Source organism: Anoplopoma fimbria, chromosome 5 (assembly GCF_027596085.1).
Source record: "Anoplopoma fimbria isolate UVic2021 breed Golden Eagle Sablefish chromosome 5, Afim_UVic_2022, whole genome shotgun sequence".
Lineage (NCBI taxonomy): Eukaryota > Metazoa > Chordata > Actinopteri > Perciformes > Anoplopomatidae > Anoplopoma > Anoplopoma fimbria.
The window spans coordinates 7,327,030-7,343,288 of NC_072453.1; the positions used below are offsets into that span (position 1 = coordinate 7,327,030).

The 16,259-nt window shown below is 40.3% G+C and overlaps 3 protein-coding genes across 5 annotated transcripts; 2 read left to right on the forward strand and 1 right to left on the reverse strand.

Moving 5' to 3' along the window:
* Positions 1-6,633: 6,633 nt before the first annotated feature.
* Positions 6,634-10,479, reverse strand: rexo4 (REX4 homolog, 3'-5' exonuclease). Its single transcript, XM_054599047.1, has 8 exons — positions 9,979-10,479; positions 9,515-9,846; positions 9,283-9,429; positions 8,539-8,732; positions 8,332-8,420; positions 8,171-8,245; positions 7,996-8,070; positions 6,634-7,855 (listed from the first exon to the last, which is right to left on the reverse strand). The coding sequence occupies exons 1-8, from the start codon at positions 10,201-10,203 to the stop codon at positions 7,682-7,684; spliced, it is 1,311 nt and encodes a 436-aa protein (XP_054455022.1). The 5' UTR covers positions 10,204-10,479; the 3' UTR covers positions 6,634-7,681.
* Positions 10,480-10,720: 241 nt separating this feature from the next.
* Positions 10,721-12,884, forward strand: pigp (phosphatidylinositol glycan anchor biosynthesis, class P). 3 transcript variants are annotated; one of them, XM_054599272.1, is made up of 5 exons: positions 10,721-10,813; positions 11,076-11,162; positions 11,642-11,714; positions 11,867-11,985; positions 12,386-12,883. In XM_054599272.1, exons 2-5 carry the CDS (start codon positions 11,081-11,083, stop codon positions 12,499-12,501), a joined length of 390 nt encoding a protein of 129 aa, XP_054455247.1. In that variant the 5' UTR covers positions 10,721-10,813; positions 11,076-11,080; the 3' UTR covers positions 12,502-12,883. The 3 variants fall into 3 exon arrangements, with proteins under 3 accessions (XP_054455247.1, XP_054455248.1, XP_054455246.1); XM_054599273.1 differs by having other exon boundaries at positions 10,749-10,834; positions 12,386-12,884; XM_054599271.1 differs by lacking the exon at positions 10,721-10,813 and adding an exon at positions 10,823-10,911 and having other exon boundaries at positions 12,386-12,884.
* A 611-nt stretch (positions 12,885-13,495) lies between these two features.
* On the forward strand, positions 13,496-16,125 carry si:dkey-197c15.6 (putative nuclease HARBI1). The gene is made up of 2 exons (XM_054598984.1): positions 13,496-14,645; positions 15,491-16,125. Exons 1-2 carry the CDS (start codon positions 13,961-13,963, stop codon positions 15,919-15,921), a joined length of 1,116 nt encoding a protein of 371 aa, XP_054454959.1. The 5' UTR covers positions 13,496-13,960; the 3' UTR covers positions 15,922-16,125.
* Positions 16,126-16,259: the final 134 nt, after the last annotated feature.

Here is a 16,259-nt window from a genome sequence, read left to right on the forward strand (position 1 = left end):
AGAGGAAGGGTCAGAGAACACAGACACAAACCCAGGACACGGCAGATGCGTAATTCAATCAAAGCCTCAAAATAGATTCATTCCCCCCGTTGCTTAAACAGCAGCGCCCTCCTTTTCGAGCCCCATCACTACTCTACCGATCCCATCCACTGACAGCGTGCCACTGTCTCTGGAGGGTAGGCTTCTTTTTCTTTTCTTTTTTTTTGTTGCTAAAATCAAAAGGGTATTTTCTGGGTTACCCTCGATCTAAAAATAGCGTCAGCTGTAGATTCATAATGCAGGATTGAGGAGGAGGGGGGGCAGAAAAGCAGTGAGAGCAAATGGAAGAAGAGAGTTCCCATCAGGGGAAGAGCACGCTGGAGCCAGTTGGCAGAAGAAAAAAAAAGCGAGGCATGTGCTGGAAAGTGAAGGAGGAAGAGGCGTTGTGAAACTACAGACATTGTGTGTAATGCAGTGGAATGGTGATGTCGTGGCAGGGGGGGGGGGGCTGTAGGGGATGAAGAGACCACGTCTAGACATTAAACTGCCCCCATAGACTTCCTGGATCTCAGTGATGCTATGTCCTTCCTGTGGTTCTGCTCCGATGCTCATCTCTTCCTCGCACCTTCTGCTCCTCTCCCTCTCTCACGTGTGTGTTTGTGTGTCAGCCCTCTCACCCTCCTCCTATGGTTCCTTTTCTCAAACCTCCATTTCAGGCCTTGACACTTACCACAGTGCTGCCACGCTGCATAAATACACACACACACACACACACACACACACACACACACACACACACACACACACACACACAACACACACACACAACAAACACTAAAGGCACATGCAAGTAAATCAAACACATGCAGACAAATGCACAAAGCCATGCATATGGAAACAGTTGCTCACGTAGACAGACACACAATGATGCCAAGAGGAATGCACACACACACACACACACACACACACACACACACACACACACACACACACACACACACACACACACACACACATTTCCCTCACAGGCAGTAAACTGCTCTGATCTAGAGGTGTAGATGGGGAAACACCCACCATTTGTGTAATGAAAAAATTTTTATAAAATGAAAAATGTAAAGCTTCATATCAGTGGATTAATCAAAAAGTACAGTTGTCTTTGTTTTTTAGCAGCCAGAAATAATAATTAAAAACACAGTTAAGAGGTTTATGAGTCCAAATTGAACATATTTCACACATTCTGACTCCTCAGGATATTGATCACAACACAAACAAGCAACAGAAGAAGAAAAAAAAATCGTGGATATTATTGTGGATATAACGGTACTTGTTGAATGTAGGCTAGACGCTTTTTTTTTTCTTTTTCTTTTAGAGCTGGCCAATAAATGCCCTGCTAATAGACGGATAAACGCAACAATAAAGCCACCGAGATACAGACACATACACAGACACGGTTAATACTCACTTGCTTTTGGTTCAGGTTCGTTTCGAGTGCGTGCAGAAACACGCACATCAAGGCTAAAGATCAATCAAAATGTAGTTTTCTTTGTTAGGTCGCTCTTTCCTATGATTTCAGACAGTATCCAGTTTTTTTTTTCGCAGGCATTCAGATGATCTGTTTGTTTTCTCTTCCCCGATTATAACAAATCAAAACAGCATTGCGCGCGTCTGTTGCTGAAGATCTCGTTTTGACACCGTTATTGGCGGATGTTACTCATGGTCATGCTGAGGATGGTAAAGGGAGATGAGTCTTTCGGATGAGATGGAGCAGAAGTCCCCCCCTGAAAACTGGCTTCTTTTTCTCTTTTTTTTTTTTTTTTTTTTTGCTATTTCCCTCGATTTCAGAGTCCCCTCTCCCACCTCTTTGTTATTGCCCCAACAAAAAAAAATGAATAATTGCCAGCCTTTGTTACAGTGTCTCTACGCTTCCAGGCGCAGGGTGTAGCTACCATTCAGCTCTTCCTCTGTCTCTCCCCCCACCCCCACCCACCCCCTTTTGCAAATGTTTCAATGGAGATGCAGCCTGTAGACACCTCTCTCTTTGCCTTTCCCTCTCTGTGCCTCTCTATTCCTTTGGAGGAAGCGTCACCTTCTGCACTATTTTTTTTTTTTTTCCCTCAGACGATACATGTGGGCGGATTAGAGAACAAGACAGAGGGGTGGGAGGACCCCGGTGAATACAAAGGCTAATTTATCATATGGCTGCTGAACTTCATAAAGACATGTGCTATAAAAAAAATAAAAAAAACACACACACACACCAGGGCTATAATAGGAAATACTGTGTTGTTGTTGTTGTTTTTATCATCTGTTTAACTGGTTGTCCTTCCCTCCCCTCCCCACCCCTCTTCTTTCTTCCCCACTTAGGCTACACAGCCCACACACGCTCACTCTGCTGGACAGACACACCATTTTGTCTACAGGTTCCCAGCCTTGACTCTGCCTGACATCAGCAGTCATGTGGGAGCAGAGGAGCAGGTGGATCATATGATAGTGAGTGTGGAGTAATATGTACAATAATAATGGTAGTAGTAGAAATAATAATATCAACGAGACGAAGAACAGGAAGCTTTGCTCCCAAGGCACTCTTTGCTCTCAACAAATAGGAATTTGTCTTATCTTTAAAAAAAAAAAATGTCACTATTTCATTAAAATTCCTGAAAACAAGACACTGCAGGAACAAAACCAGATTATATTTAAAAGTATAAAGATACTGTTTTTGCAGGAGGCCTGTAGGTCTGAGCCATATCCCAGTGTAAGTACAGTGAATAGCAATGTTGCTGATTCACTAATTGACAGGAAACTCTGGGTGAAGTGCAACACGGCCTCATAAACATTGCAACGGTTGCAAAAGGGCAAAAGGCTATTTGCTTAGGTGCTTTTAGCTTTTTCCTTTGACCACAAAATGTTCTTATAAGAGCAAAGTGCTGACAGAAAGAGGACGAGTAAAGAGGAAAGGAGATTATGTCACTTTTAAAAGAAGAATTTAAAGATGCTAAAAGGGCTGATTGTAAATATGTCTTTATACTGTTCTGAAGTTGAGGCTAATACAGGGCTAAACACAAAGCTACTGCCTTAATAACTCATAAAGCACTTTTTAAGGGAACCATATCTTTTTATAATTCTGACACGTAAAAATCTGAAATTGTGTCTGCTGGGAGGAAGAGTGTTGGTAGATCGTACAAAGTGAAAAATAATCTGTTGAATGATGAAAAGTGAGAGAAATTGAATATTCTTAATATTTGCACAAATGTATTCCCTATTTTTTCCATCTGCTTTCTATTAATAAAAATTGTGTGTAAACTATGCCACATGATTACAGGTTTGGCTCTATAAGGCTGTACTTATGCACATTGTTGACAAGGGCTTAATGCTAATATCAGCATGATAACATGCTCGCTGTGACAATGCTGTGTTTAGCAGATAATATTTACCAGGTTCACAATCTCAGTTTAGCATGTAAGCATGCTAACACTTGGTAAAATTGGTAGCAAATTTCATGGCAATCAATCCATTAGTTGTTGAGACATTCCCCTGAACCAAAAAAGTCAATCTGCTGGTGGCGCTAGAGGGAGAGTCAGGAGATCGCCAAAGTCATTAGGGTTTATCCTCTGGGGAACAACAATGTCTTCACAAAATGTCCTGGCAATCAATCCCAATGTTGTTAAGATATCTCTGCCGGATCCAAAGCAGTGGAACGGACCACTGACATTCACCCTCCCTTTACCAGAGCAGAACAGATGCAGCAGGAAGTCATCCACAGAAAGTAGCTGACAGTGTTTCTTCATCAAACTGCATAAATACTGAATGCTCAACTTTGTTTCGCCCTGAGAGTGAGCATTACACATCCACAGTCAGTCTCTCATGCATAAGAAATTAGTGAGCAGCAGACTTGAGGAGACTTTTTGTGGTCAAGAGAAGATTCTAAAGCACTGAGGTAGAAAAATGAGAGGATGTCCTCAGCCTCTTGGTTCACCATTATTTCCTGTAAATGTGATCATTGATATTGTATGGGAAGGCAAAGTATATATTGTACAAATGAAAAAGGATTGCAAGGAACAACACACAGCCACTAGCATATACTGTACTTGCTGTTAATCTACCATGTTGCATACAGTTGCACAGATGGGGATGTACTGTAGGGTAAACAAAGGATTGCTGTCCTTGAGGATGCAAAGACTAAATGACAATGAGAAACCAGTGGTTCAATGATCTATATCGATGTTGTCCATCACTTATCGAAAAACAGTGTCCACTGTATTCTTCCCGTGCTCAGAAATGAAAAAACGTTCAGTGGAAGCTAGTTTCACAGGGATGTAATATAGATTTTGATACAAGATGCACAAATTAAACTTTGAAGAGCTTCTGCTTATATGCTGCATGTTTGAGACACACAACAATCGTGAATATTGATTCTAATCACTTTTGAGACAAAGTGCAGTAGAATGAAAGACACTAAGATACATCTTATTGAATTATGAATCAAGTGCAATGCTAATAATAGCAGTGATGCCCCCAAACAGTTCACGAGATTTGTTAAACAAAGTCCTTTAACCATGTTATTTCCAGCACTGCAGTTATGAGGACAAGTCCAGAAAGCTAGTCAGTGAAGAGACGCTACAGTCCTCTGGCTTAATAATGTTATGCACTATCGAGCAGTATTACTTACCTGATTCATTTAAAAATGAAGACATATATACTCGAAAATGTAATCAAAACCTTGCTGTGAACATCGTTTATCGTACATCCCACTGTGTGCATAACAGACAAATATGATTTTTTTGATTGGTCTGCAGTTTTGACAAACAACTTAACAATGTTCTACAAGACTCCGGCTGCTATCACATAAAATCAAAACATACAGACCTTGAAAATCATTTTGAAAGGCACAAAAGGAAAAGGTAATGCCAGACGACATTGATGATGTTTCGAGCTCACTCATTTTAAAATCAAATGTCATCAATTTCTTTTTTAATAGACATGTTCTGTTGTGTTCGCCTTTGAGCCATCACAATGTTGAGCCATACAGGCAGCAAGAGGAAGAATGGAGCAACGGATGAAAGACTATTGTTACACTGTGTGGCTTACAATTTCTGAAAGATAAAATCATGTTTTTTTAAGTTCTCTTGAGTAATGCGTCGTTTTTCTTGAGGTCATTATCTTTGTGTGTTTGATTTCTGTACCAGTGGTTGAACCACAGCAGTATTTTGCATTCATTAATAAATGAGTTATTAATCCCTAGAGAGCATTGGAAGCGTTTCTTTCTAGGTTTCACATCTTTTGTTCATGGAGAACAGCCTTTCATACTACACTCAGTTGTCGGATTATTATGTACACTCAGGTAAAACTAATGCAGTCTAATACAGACGTCCTGTAATAACCCTAACTTCATGAAAGGTTTAATATTTTTGTTGAGTGTTATAGAAAGGTTTTGATTCAACTTCATGGCCATTTTGAAGAGAGCAGATAGTGGCGAGGAAATTGTTTACAATTTGTAAATTCAAACAAATTTAAAACAGACAAAACTGCTACACATATGAACCTTTTTAACCTCGAAAGTAAACTTGCATATTATGCATTTTTATAAAATCTTACTGAATTGTGTCTGTTTTGCAGCGCATTTTTTGTTGAGCACAAAATAGGTGTACCTTATTGAAAGAAAGTACTGATAGAAAGCTATTTCTTGAGGGTTGCATAACTATTCATGCTCCTATTATTAAGTCCAAACTTTAATGTTAGGACATAATAAATTACTTCTTGGCTTTAACTGTTTAACCACTAGGAGGAGACATCACATAGTTTAACAGGGGAAATCCAGTGAAGAGTTAGCTCTGCTTTTCTGTGGCACCACAATCATAACACAGCTGTACAAAAATACCCAGGGTTATCCAGAAAACAAAACGTTCTAAAAAAAGTATTTTATACGCCGATGAGTCAATTACCACGTCCAAATTTTTCCATCTAACAAGAGGGATTCACAGCGTCCATACAGAGCCAAATTTAGATTTAGAGCCTGCACACCAAGGGCGTCATCTTCACTTCAGCAATGTAGGGCACACTTTGCACCAGCCTCTGGGCAGCAAATCACACTGACGTACTGTTCCCACACAGGGAACCGAAGTCCCTCATATGAAATAAACTGTAACTCCATGACTCCAACAAGAAAATCCCAAATTAAAACCTCAAAAATTCCGTCACAAATGAGATTGTGTAAATTAACACTTAATCTAATCAAAATAATTATTAAAACTCTTGACAGTTTTTGTTGTTTGATGACGATATTATAAGTATATTCAAACTACCGGAGCAGGGTACGTTTGTTTCTGATACCAAAGGCAACCATAAAACACACTTTTGAAAAAAAAAAACAATAACATTTGAAGCAGGAGAGACAATTTATCCATCTAAGGATGAGGGTACTGGTCCTTCCCCTAGTGTTTTTGTCAGAGAAAGTATTAATGCGACTGAGTCTTCCAGAATCTCATCTGGCTCCGTAATAATTTAGAGCTTGGACTCCTCGTGGACCAAGGTTTCATTTCTACTATGTGAAGAGCACATTTTCCAACAACGATCAGCAGCAAATCACACTGACACTGCGGTCGTACAAGGAGCTTAAATCATTCACAATTTATCACTGGAAGTGAAGCATAACTCACACATTTACAGAAGACTGTGCGGCTATGAGAACCACTGATCCTAGGTAAGAACCATCTCATGTAACCTAGTTCTTATGCATTGTGGAAAAAATTTAAATCTTAACAGAATAGTTATGTGGAGACCAAAGCCAAATTACAGAGAGATGGCAATTATTTCTACAAATGCTTCATGGGTCATCTGAGAACTCATCTGGAAGTGATTTATTTTTTGGGGGGTGGGAAAAGAAAAGAGGTACACTGTGGTGGTCTCACGTTGGACAAACTCTGGCTGTCAATTAGGCAGTAAAATAATCTGTCTAACTATGCGGTTAATCTCTATGAGCAAAATGTCAACGAGATTCAAGACACAATTGTCACCATATTTCTAAACATCTTTAGAATGGTCATTAGGTCATGAGGAAGCAGCAGATTATGAAAATGAGAATCTAAAAATCCAAGGAGCACATTTGGGATATTTAACCGTCAACTTCTTTGAGAGATCAATTTAAGACAAGACTGGATTCAGATGGGTTCACTTCTGTCATTGACAAAAACAGCATCACTGGTTAGGGGTTTTAAAAAACAATAATTCCAATATAGCTATATAGAAAGACTTTCTCTCATTTATTCATACTTTTTAAAACATATAAGGCAACCAGGAATCACATTACTACAAGCCAAGAGAACAAAGCTCTAAACACACAATATATATGACAATGGAACCATTATGCAAAAATAACGGATTGTGTGCTAGTGGAGAAATGATTGAGCGGTTCTCATGAGCGGTGAGGAGGAGATATTGGATGATTTAAACATCTGCCTCTGACGGCTGTAAATTACATGTTGGGAAATGATGTCGTAATAAAGAAAAGTAAAGTAAATGAAAGCTCCATGATCTCTTGGCTGTTTGAATCCCTGTGCAAGTCCAAGGCTTTGTGCAGGTCTTTCAAATCCTGGAACGACCGGTCTGAGAAACCCACCTGTTAAAACACATTTTTATGGAACTCTCTCCAAACCTCTCATTGTTTCAGTCAGGTCTGCTCTGATCCAGATATGATCTGTCCTCTTCTCTATTGGTTTTGAATTGATAATCCCATGAGATTCCTGCCCATGTTCTTGGGAGACTTTGGCTTCCTTGCACTCGTCTTGGCTGAGTCTTTGTTGTTATGACTGGCTTTAATCTCTGCTTCCCAGTGTTTTTTCACCATTGTGTAGAGCCTCATGGTGGCCTGAGCATCTTGGACCTGGTAGACATCGGAAGAACGAGGGGGAGATCAGTCCAAGATGCTATGTATAACATTTTTATAGGTATTCTTTGTAATTTTGTGTTTTCTAAATAAATTGTTATTGTTATTAATGTGAGAGTGATGTGTTGATGACTTACGGATGAATGTTCACCCTGTTGGACCTTAACGTTGAGTATCTCTCTACAGAGGACTTTCAGAGCAGGTCGGCCACTCTAAAAGAAAAAAAGAAAAATGATTGCATATTATACAACACTGATTCAAAGAACTGGGTCACGTACACATGCTATGTCGACTTTAGAGTAGTATACGTACCTTAACAGCCTTCCTAAAAGGTTTGTACTTCTGGGTGTCCCGGATTTTCTTTTTTGGATGATCCAAAAGTAAAATCTGAAACCGGAGTTTGAGATTGGTAAACAAGTGCTTACATTTATTTAAGTGTTTTAATTCCCTCTCAGATATAACATCCAGTCTACCTTTAGGTCATTGTGTATGGCATGTCCAACCACTATTCTGCCTTGCAGGATCTCTGCAACCTCCTTCTGCACAACCTGTAAATTCTCTCCTGCAATGAGACAAACATGGATGTTATGGTACAACAGTTCATGAAGACTATTTTTAAGCAATAAATTATAAAAAAAACAATTCTGTTATTGTTTGTTCATTACAAATACTTGTCTCACCGTCTTTAATGTCCTCTGGTCGGATTCCACTGAAAGCTGTCCTGTAGTCTGTTACCTTTTCTGTGGGTTTCACATATTTGTCATAGATGCATTTCCCAAAGCGGTTCACGAGGGACACACGAGCCAAGATGCTCTCCTCTCCGTCAGGACCGACTCCCACCATCTCGCAATCAATGGCCACGGCTCTGGTGAGGCTAATGGTTGGCGAATGGCCAACAGGGTGATAAGAGAGGACAGTCTTCACTACTACATCAAACTGTGGGAGGAAGACCTGTTGTCTCAGTTTCTGTTTGGTATATTGTAATGAGTGAGTGAATGAGTGGGCCATTTATCTTTATCGTTTTACCCAAAATGTTGTAGTATTTGACACTTTTTTAGATCTGTTACCTTCAGAGACAGCCAGACTATCTGAGTCATTAAGCTCACGTTATGTGTACCTTACAGATATGAGAATGCATCGATCCTCTCATCCATCTCTAGGCAATAAATCGAATATCCCAAAAAGTAAAACTAGTCTTCTAAAAATGTGCTATTTGTAAAATGCACGAAAATATGTAAAACAGCAGTACGGTCCTTGGAAAGCACAAGACCAGACAACACTGCAGGTAGACCACTGCCTATGCTTCATTCACGTTTTTCTGAGGATTTTTCAGTTAATGACTTAACTGTCATAACACTTGACATGAACTCTTTTGAAGCACATCTGTGGGGCTACAAAAGGACACTGACTTCGCCTTCACTCACCCCTCAAAGGCTCTCTCCTTGACCAGGGCGCTCTCTGTGTCCTTGTGCTGCTGGGTGCCCTGCTTTCTCCTCATGATCTCTGCTGCCTCTGCTCCCACTGTTGCCTCAATGTCGTCAGGGTCCACATCATCAAACCAAATGTCCTCTCTGCAATAGCAAAGAACAAAATGAAGTTAGCAGCCACAATTCTTCTGGACCGGAGTATCATCAGAAGTGAGTGCTGTGTACTTACACTGTGGGTTTCTTCTCTTCAACCACAGGCTTTTTTTTCTTGGCCGCTTGCTCGCCGTTTAACTGTCCACTGGCTATTTTCCTTTTTGGAGCAGCGGACTGTTTTGTCTCTGTTACAGCTGGAACCTTTGACTTCACCCGATCCTTGGGGGCAACACTTTTGGGAACCAGTTTATGCTTCACTTTTGTCTCAGCGTCCTTCTGCTTGGGACAGACATTGTTCTTGGGAATACTTTTAGTAGACTTTGCTTTAGCCCCCTGGTTTGGCAGAACACCATTCTGAGGTTTTGGTGTCACAGGCTGCTTCTTCTCCGGTTGACTGGCCTTTATAATCTGTGGAAGGTTTTGCAAAGTATTGAACAATCGTGATGAAAGTATTGAATGTGAGGAAATCTGATGCAAAGATTTGACATGTAAACATTTTAACAAGCTACAGAGACAGAACAATATATTTTAATGACAAACCTCTTGTAACATCTTCCAGTTAGCAGAGAACTGCAGGCCATCTGTTGGAGGTTTGGGTTGCTGAGCTTTGGGTTTTTCATGGATCTTGGGTGGTGGCTTTATCTTTAAGAACTTCTCTGTCATCCACTGTTTCTTTTTCATTTTCCTCAAGTATTTTTCCTCTGAAGATTTGGGTCGTTTTGTTTTAGCAGGCGAATCTTCCGTCTTAGACGTCACCTTTGACATTATGGCCACTTTCGGTGAAATATTGCGTATTATTTGGTGAACGTAAGTAAAGTAACTTAAGCGTCCTCAGCCACGCTGGACCGTATAACTCCGTCACTTGGTCACCAGGTAGGTAACGTAAACAGAAACGCGGTGAACACTGTTTCACAAAAATGTTTCCGTGGGGTAAGTTTACCCAGTAGTTGCACTGACGAAGTGGTTTTGTTCGAATAATTCTCTTAACCGTTGAGGAAAAAATGCTTGTTAGCTACCTCAACCTACTCCAAAGCCATGCTGAAATGTATAGTTCCGAATTGTGCAGCAGCCAAATGTGTCCGGCAAAAACACGAAGTTGTGACTGCTATAACTGAACAATACAACGGTGCAACGTTCAAATACATATTCACTTCAATGTGTATTAACATGTTAATCTATATTTAAATATAGTGTTACTTTTTTAAAAACATTTGTTGCTGTTTCTTGTGCTTTTTATTTTAAAAGCGGAACGTTTTTTGGGCCAAACGTTTTACATCGGACCGAAGATTGTATGGGACCCATCGCAGGCAAAATAATTGATCGACGATATTTGACAGCTTACAATTGTTGGAGTAAAGGAGCCACCCGGTGTTTGGTAGAAATATATATTTTTAACGTATTCTTTACCAACAGTTCTGATAAATACCTAACTCGCATATGTCGAGGGCATCTTGTCTCAAAAGTTCAGTTTAGGTGTGTTGTTGTTGTTCAGCTGCTACCAGCCTTAGCTGTTATATGAACTACGTATTTACTACGTAACTTGAGCAAACTTTACGTCTGAAGCTTTATACATTTCCTGATTTTTTTTTTACACTTCTACCATGTAACGTTACCTTTCTGTGTTTCGCTTTGGTTAGAGATCATGGTGGTAAACTCTCCCTCTCCTCTGCCTGAGAGAGCCATTTATGGGTTTGTCCTTTTCCTTGGCTCACAGTTTGGCTTCTGTAAGTAAAGTATATATACATTTAACTCTTCAAATATTAAAATGTTAAACATGTCTAATTCAAATGAAATTCCCTCAGAGATATTAAGGGAATTAAATAGCATGTTTATACAATTTCGTGTACAATCAATGGTCAATTCAGAAACTGCTACAAAAAGTCATTTCAAAATAAAATGCTGTGTATATAAATCTAATTTATGTAAGAAGAAAAAGTCTGTGCGACCCATTTGGTTAAATATTCTACTGATGTACGTTAAATATATTTTAAAAATACAAAACAACTAACTGTGTGTGTGTGTGTGTGTGTGTGTGTGTGTGTGTGTGTGTGTGTGTGTGTGTGTGTGTGTGTGTGGTATCTGCAAAGAAAGACAGACCAATCTTTTATTCTTCAGTTTAAAACAGTATGATTAGGTATCCAAACAAAAAAACGGTCAACCATATCTGCAGTGTGATGTCTACTTTCCTTTCTTCTCTCCACAGTTCTGTATTGCCTGTGGGCATTTATACCAGACGAGTGGCTTCATTCAATAGGGCTCACCTACTGGCCTCAAAAGTAAGATAACGCATATCATGTTGGATATTAGTTATCCAATAACCAATTTCCCCTCTCTTGACTGTTAGATTAAATTGTGTGCCTAAGGAATGACATGTACCACATTAGAAGTTTTATGATCTGTTAACTGATTATTTTTCTTTCTTGTGTAGATATTGGGCCCTTGCCGTACCAATCTATCTTCTGGTTGCATTAGTGATCGCTGTGGTGCTGCTGTTCGGAGTGAACCTGAACAACACCGCTCCGCTCGACTCCCTGGACAGCATCACAGGTGAATACATTGCCTTAGGCTAAGTGTTACCTACTGGTTAGTAGAAGAAATCTATGAGAAAATAACTCTACTTCTCACTTGATTTTATTGCCAAAGTAACATTGTAAACTCAATTATGATCTCAACCGCAAACTTTTTTTTAAAAATGATGATCCTATTTAGAATAAAATAGACAATCAAGCAGGGTATGCTTCAGGGTGTGGCTACCTTGTGATTGACAGGTTGCTACCATTGCATATTTGCGTAATGTACTGTATACTATAATGTAATATTGTTGTATATGATACGGTTAATCTGACATCAGGCCTCCCGACAGGAGAAAACACTCAAGTGTAAATATTTACTCATGAGTTGGGAACTCCCCGACCCTAACGTCCTTAAATGTTTCTTTCTGTCACAGACGTGTACGCACAAGGCCAAAGGACAACAGACTGCCACAAGGGGGGAATACCCAGACTGAAAGATGTTTCCATTAGTGAAGTCAACAGAATTTTCTATTTGTCCCCCACATCATAACAAACAGGAACTAATGTAGTCAGAGATGGACTAGAGGAGGGATTTATTATGGTGTCGCTGTTTTCCCTTTGTTTATAAAACAGGGATTCTGCTTTTATTTATTTATCCAGGAACAATGCAATGGGGGAAATATGTACTGTAAGAATTTACTTTCTCTTGTCCTTTATTTACAAAATGATGTGCTCTGTGTGTGTTAACAGGGATATGCTGAATATGATGTAAGACAATGTCACAATATGAACAAAGTTACTATTATCAAAGTAACTTGTATATTTGATGAACAAGGGGATTTTATCCAATAAAGTATATATTTTTTTATACATACAGTATGTGTTTTGTGCAATACTACACTTCTGTTAGTATCATCATTTGAAATAAATGGGGGACAATATCTTATATATACGTGATACCCTGTTTAGTCTTCGGCATCACGGATGGATTACTGAGCAGACCTACCAGCCAGAGGCCAAGGGGGCCAAAGTGTAAGGGGCCCCCTTTCACGTACAAAATGTCAATCAAAGATAAACTTACTGACCTCAAAGAGACGCAAAACGACCAGACAGATACACAAGACGACCGCAAAGAGATACTAAATGATCTCAGAGACATCCATCGACCAAAAAAGGCACAAAAGAACGTAAGGCAACAATAACACCACAATGAGACACAAAACGACTACCAAGAGACACAGTATGACTTGAAGAACACAAAAACATACATGACATGAAGTACCTGCCAAAAGAGGCAAAAGCATCACACAGTCTGTGAGTCTTGCTCCTAGATAGGACAGATGGGGAGGCCTGTTTCATGTCTGTGTCCAGGGGCCCATTGACTCATAATCCGCCCATGCTAAGCGTCCACTGCTAGAACCATAAGGGCGAAGTTGCAACAAATCTCAGGTGCTGGATCGGTTTAGTCTGATATGTCCTGATTCTGACTTAAGACATGAAAAAGCAACTAGACAAGATTTTATTGTAAAACACATTCATCTGATTGGTCAGAATCACAACCTGTACAACAACTCTACAATTCAGGGCCATGGTATAAAAGTGAATGTATATTATGTTTTTACTATGGTCGGTTATCTCCAGTTCCTCTATTTCACTTGTAGTTCCCCACTGATCATTTATAGATGTACTAAACATCTTTGAACTAATGAGCATGTGTTTCGCTTTAGTGCAAGGCTTCCACTTCTCCACTGATAACTGAGAGGGGAAATTGCACTTTACCGTGCAACAATAATTAACAAAGCAGGAAGAGACATAGACTGTAGTATATAATAAACTAATTATTATCATTATTATAAAGATAGCTGCATTCCTGTCCACTGGATGGCGATAAAGTACAGCTTTGCGGACTGTCTCAAAGAAGAAGACCGTACTGCCATGACAGTTGATCCTCAGTCACAGTTCTTGAAGCCTCCAGCCTTCTTCAGACTCTTCTCCGGTCGTATAAACAGATGGCCTTCGCCTTGCCGGTGTGGCTCGCAGTGCAGGAGGAGCTCCTCGGGTACGGCGCAGCGGACTGTCCGGCCCCGAGCAGCTTCGACGATTTTGACGACGATGCTTTGTTCCAGATGTTCCACCTCAGCAGACCCTGCATCACTTTCATCACCGACGCAGTGCGCATCCGCATGAAGAACGTGGTTTTGGATCAACCCGCGCTGTCGGTGGACGCGACGGTCATGGTGGCGCTGAACTATTACGCACACGGGGCTTCCTCCGCCGACGTCCTGCAGAGAGCCGGGCCGAGCCAGGCGGACTGCCCCGCGGTCATCGGCACAGTCTCCGGGGTCATCGCGGGGATGGCCGATCAGTTCATCTCGTTCCCACTGCTCCGGGAAGCCAAAACCAACGTGGCCTCCACGATGAAGAGGGTCTGCGGGATCCCCAACGTGCTGGGCGTCCTGGCTCCGGCGCACTTTAAGATAAGAGCGTCTCCGTACGAGAAGGAGGCGTTCAGGTCCTTCGTCAACGCTTTAGGTTACACATCGGTGGTGAGCCAGGTCATATGCGACTCCGACGGCAACATCCTGAGTGTGGAGAAGTGCTGTGTGGGCAGTACGTTTGAGCAGGAAATGTGGGAGTCGTCGTTTAAAGGAAGAGAAATGGAGGAGGAACTGCATGGAGCATATTGGGTTATTGGTAAGATGTAAAACCCCCAAAAAAATCATTATTAAGACTCTTGACCTCCTGTTTGGATGTCGTAACTTAATTCATGTACAGTACCAGTCAAAAGTTTGGACACACCTTCTCATTCAATGGTTTTTCTTTGTTTTTCTTTTTCTTTTTTTCTACATTGTAGATTAATATTGAAGACATCCAAACTATGAAGGAACACATATGGAATTATGTGGTAAACAAACAAATGCTCAACAAACCAGAATATGTTTTATATTTTAGATTCTTCAAAGTAGTTGAATGAGAAGGTGTGTCCAAACTTTTGACTGCTACTGTATCTCTGTGCAAAGTGACATGTTTTACTAAATGTCAGTGTATAATAATAAACTCAAACACACACACACACACACACACACACACACACAACCTATAACATTTCCTGCTTTTCAAAAACCCATTATAATTAAGCAAACAGTATATGCATACGGCCTTATGCTACCCACAACAGTATATTGGTTTAAAAAAACAATACTCAGGTTTCCATGTTTTAGATTTTTTCTAGAGCTTTCAACTGTTTGTCAATCTTCCTCAGGAAAATCTGCAGAGGAAATCTCTCAAAAAAGTTTATGGATCTAAAGTTTAATATTTTTACAGTTAAACTAGAGTTCCCGAGGTTAAAAATTAACTTCCCCACTTGATCATTCATAATCATATAAGATAATACACACTGATACCTTTGTTACTAACATTGCGTAACAAACCCATGCAATGCAGGGCTGGTTGACATTCACCCCTCAAAAGTATTTTGATTTTCTATCGGTACCTTTCCTAGTTTTTATTAACTGCATTCTCTCCTGTATTTCTTAAAGGCGGAAAAGGCTATCACTTAAGCAAACATGTCTTGACTCCTGTGTCAGAACCTGCAAATGACAATGAGACCCGATTCAATGAGGCCCATGCGAAGATCCACGACGTCATGCGGACAACTCTGGGCTCCATGAAGAGACGTTTCAGGTGTTTGATGCAACTTGGTTTTGCACAAGAATGCTCTTTGGACAAAAAGGCCAACATTATCAAGGCGTGCTGTGTCCTGCACAACATCGCTAAGAAGTTCTCCGTCCCTCCGCCGCCTGTAGCCGGTAAAATAGAGCCCCTGCATCCAGGCAAGCAGCAATCAGTACCGGTCACCATCAACCCTGAGGCCCTGCAAGCCAGAAAGGAACTCATCCATCGTAACTTCTCCATTGCCTCCACCAGCAAGGACCCAGCAAGTAAAGGCATCAAGGGGGAAAATGCGTGAGCGGAGCGGTTGTGTTGTCTGTTCTAGGTAGCAAGGGATCGTCGACATATATCAAGTACAAACATTGGACCCAAAACCCAGCTCATGGCGCCAAAGTTATACTCATTGTGTTGCGGTTCTCTGTCAGTTTAACACTAATATGAAAATGTGACATATTGGATTTTCATTCTAATTGGCAGTAAAGACATATTCAGGTATTTTTGTTTATAAAAAGATTGTATTTTTTCATGTACAAATAATCATTATTTTCTACCTACAGTTCTTATTTTTAATAAATGTAATATGAAAACATTCTTTAGTCACCTGGAGTGTTGTTTCCTCATATCATAATAGTAATA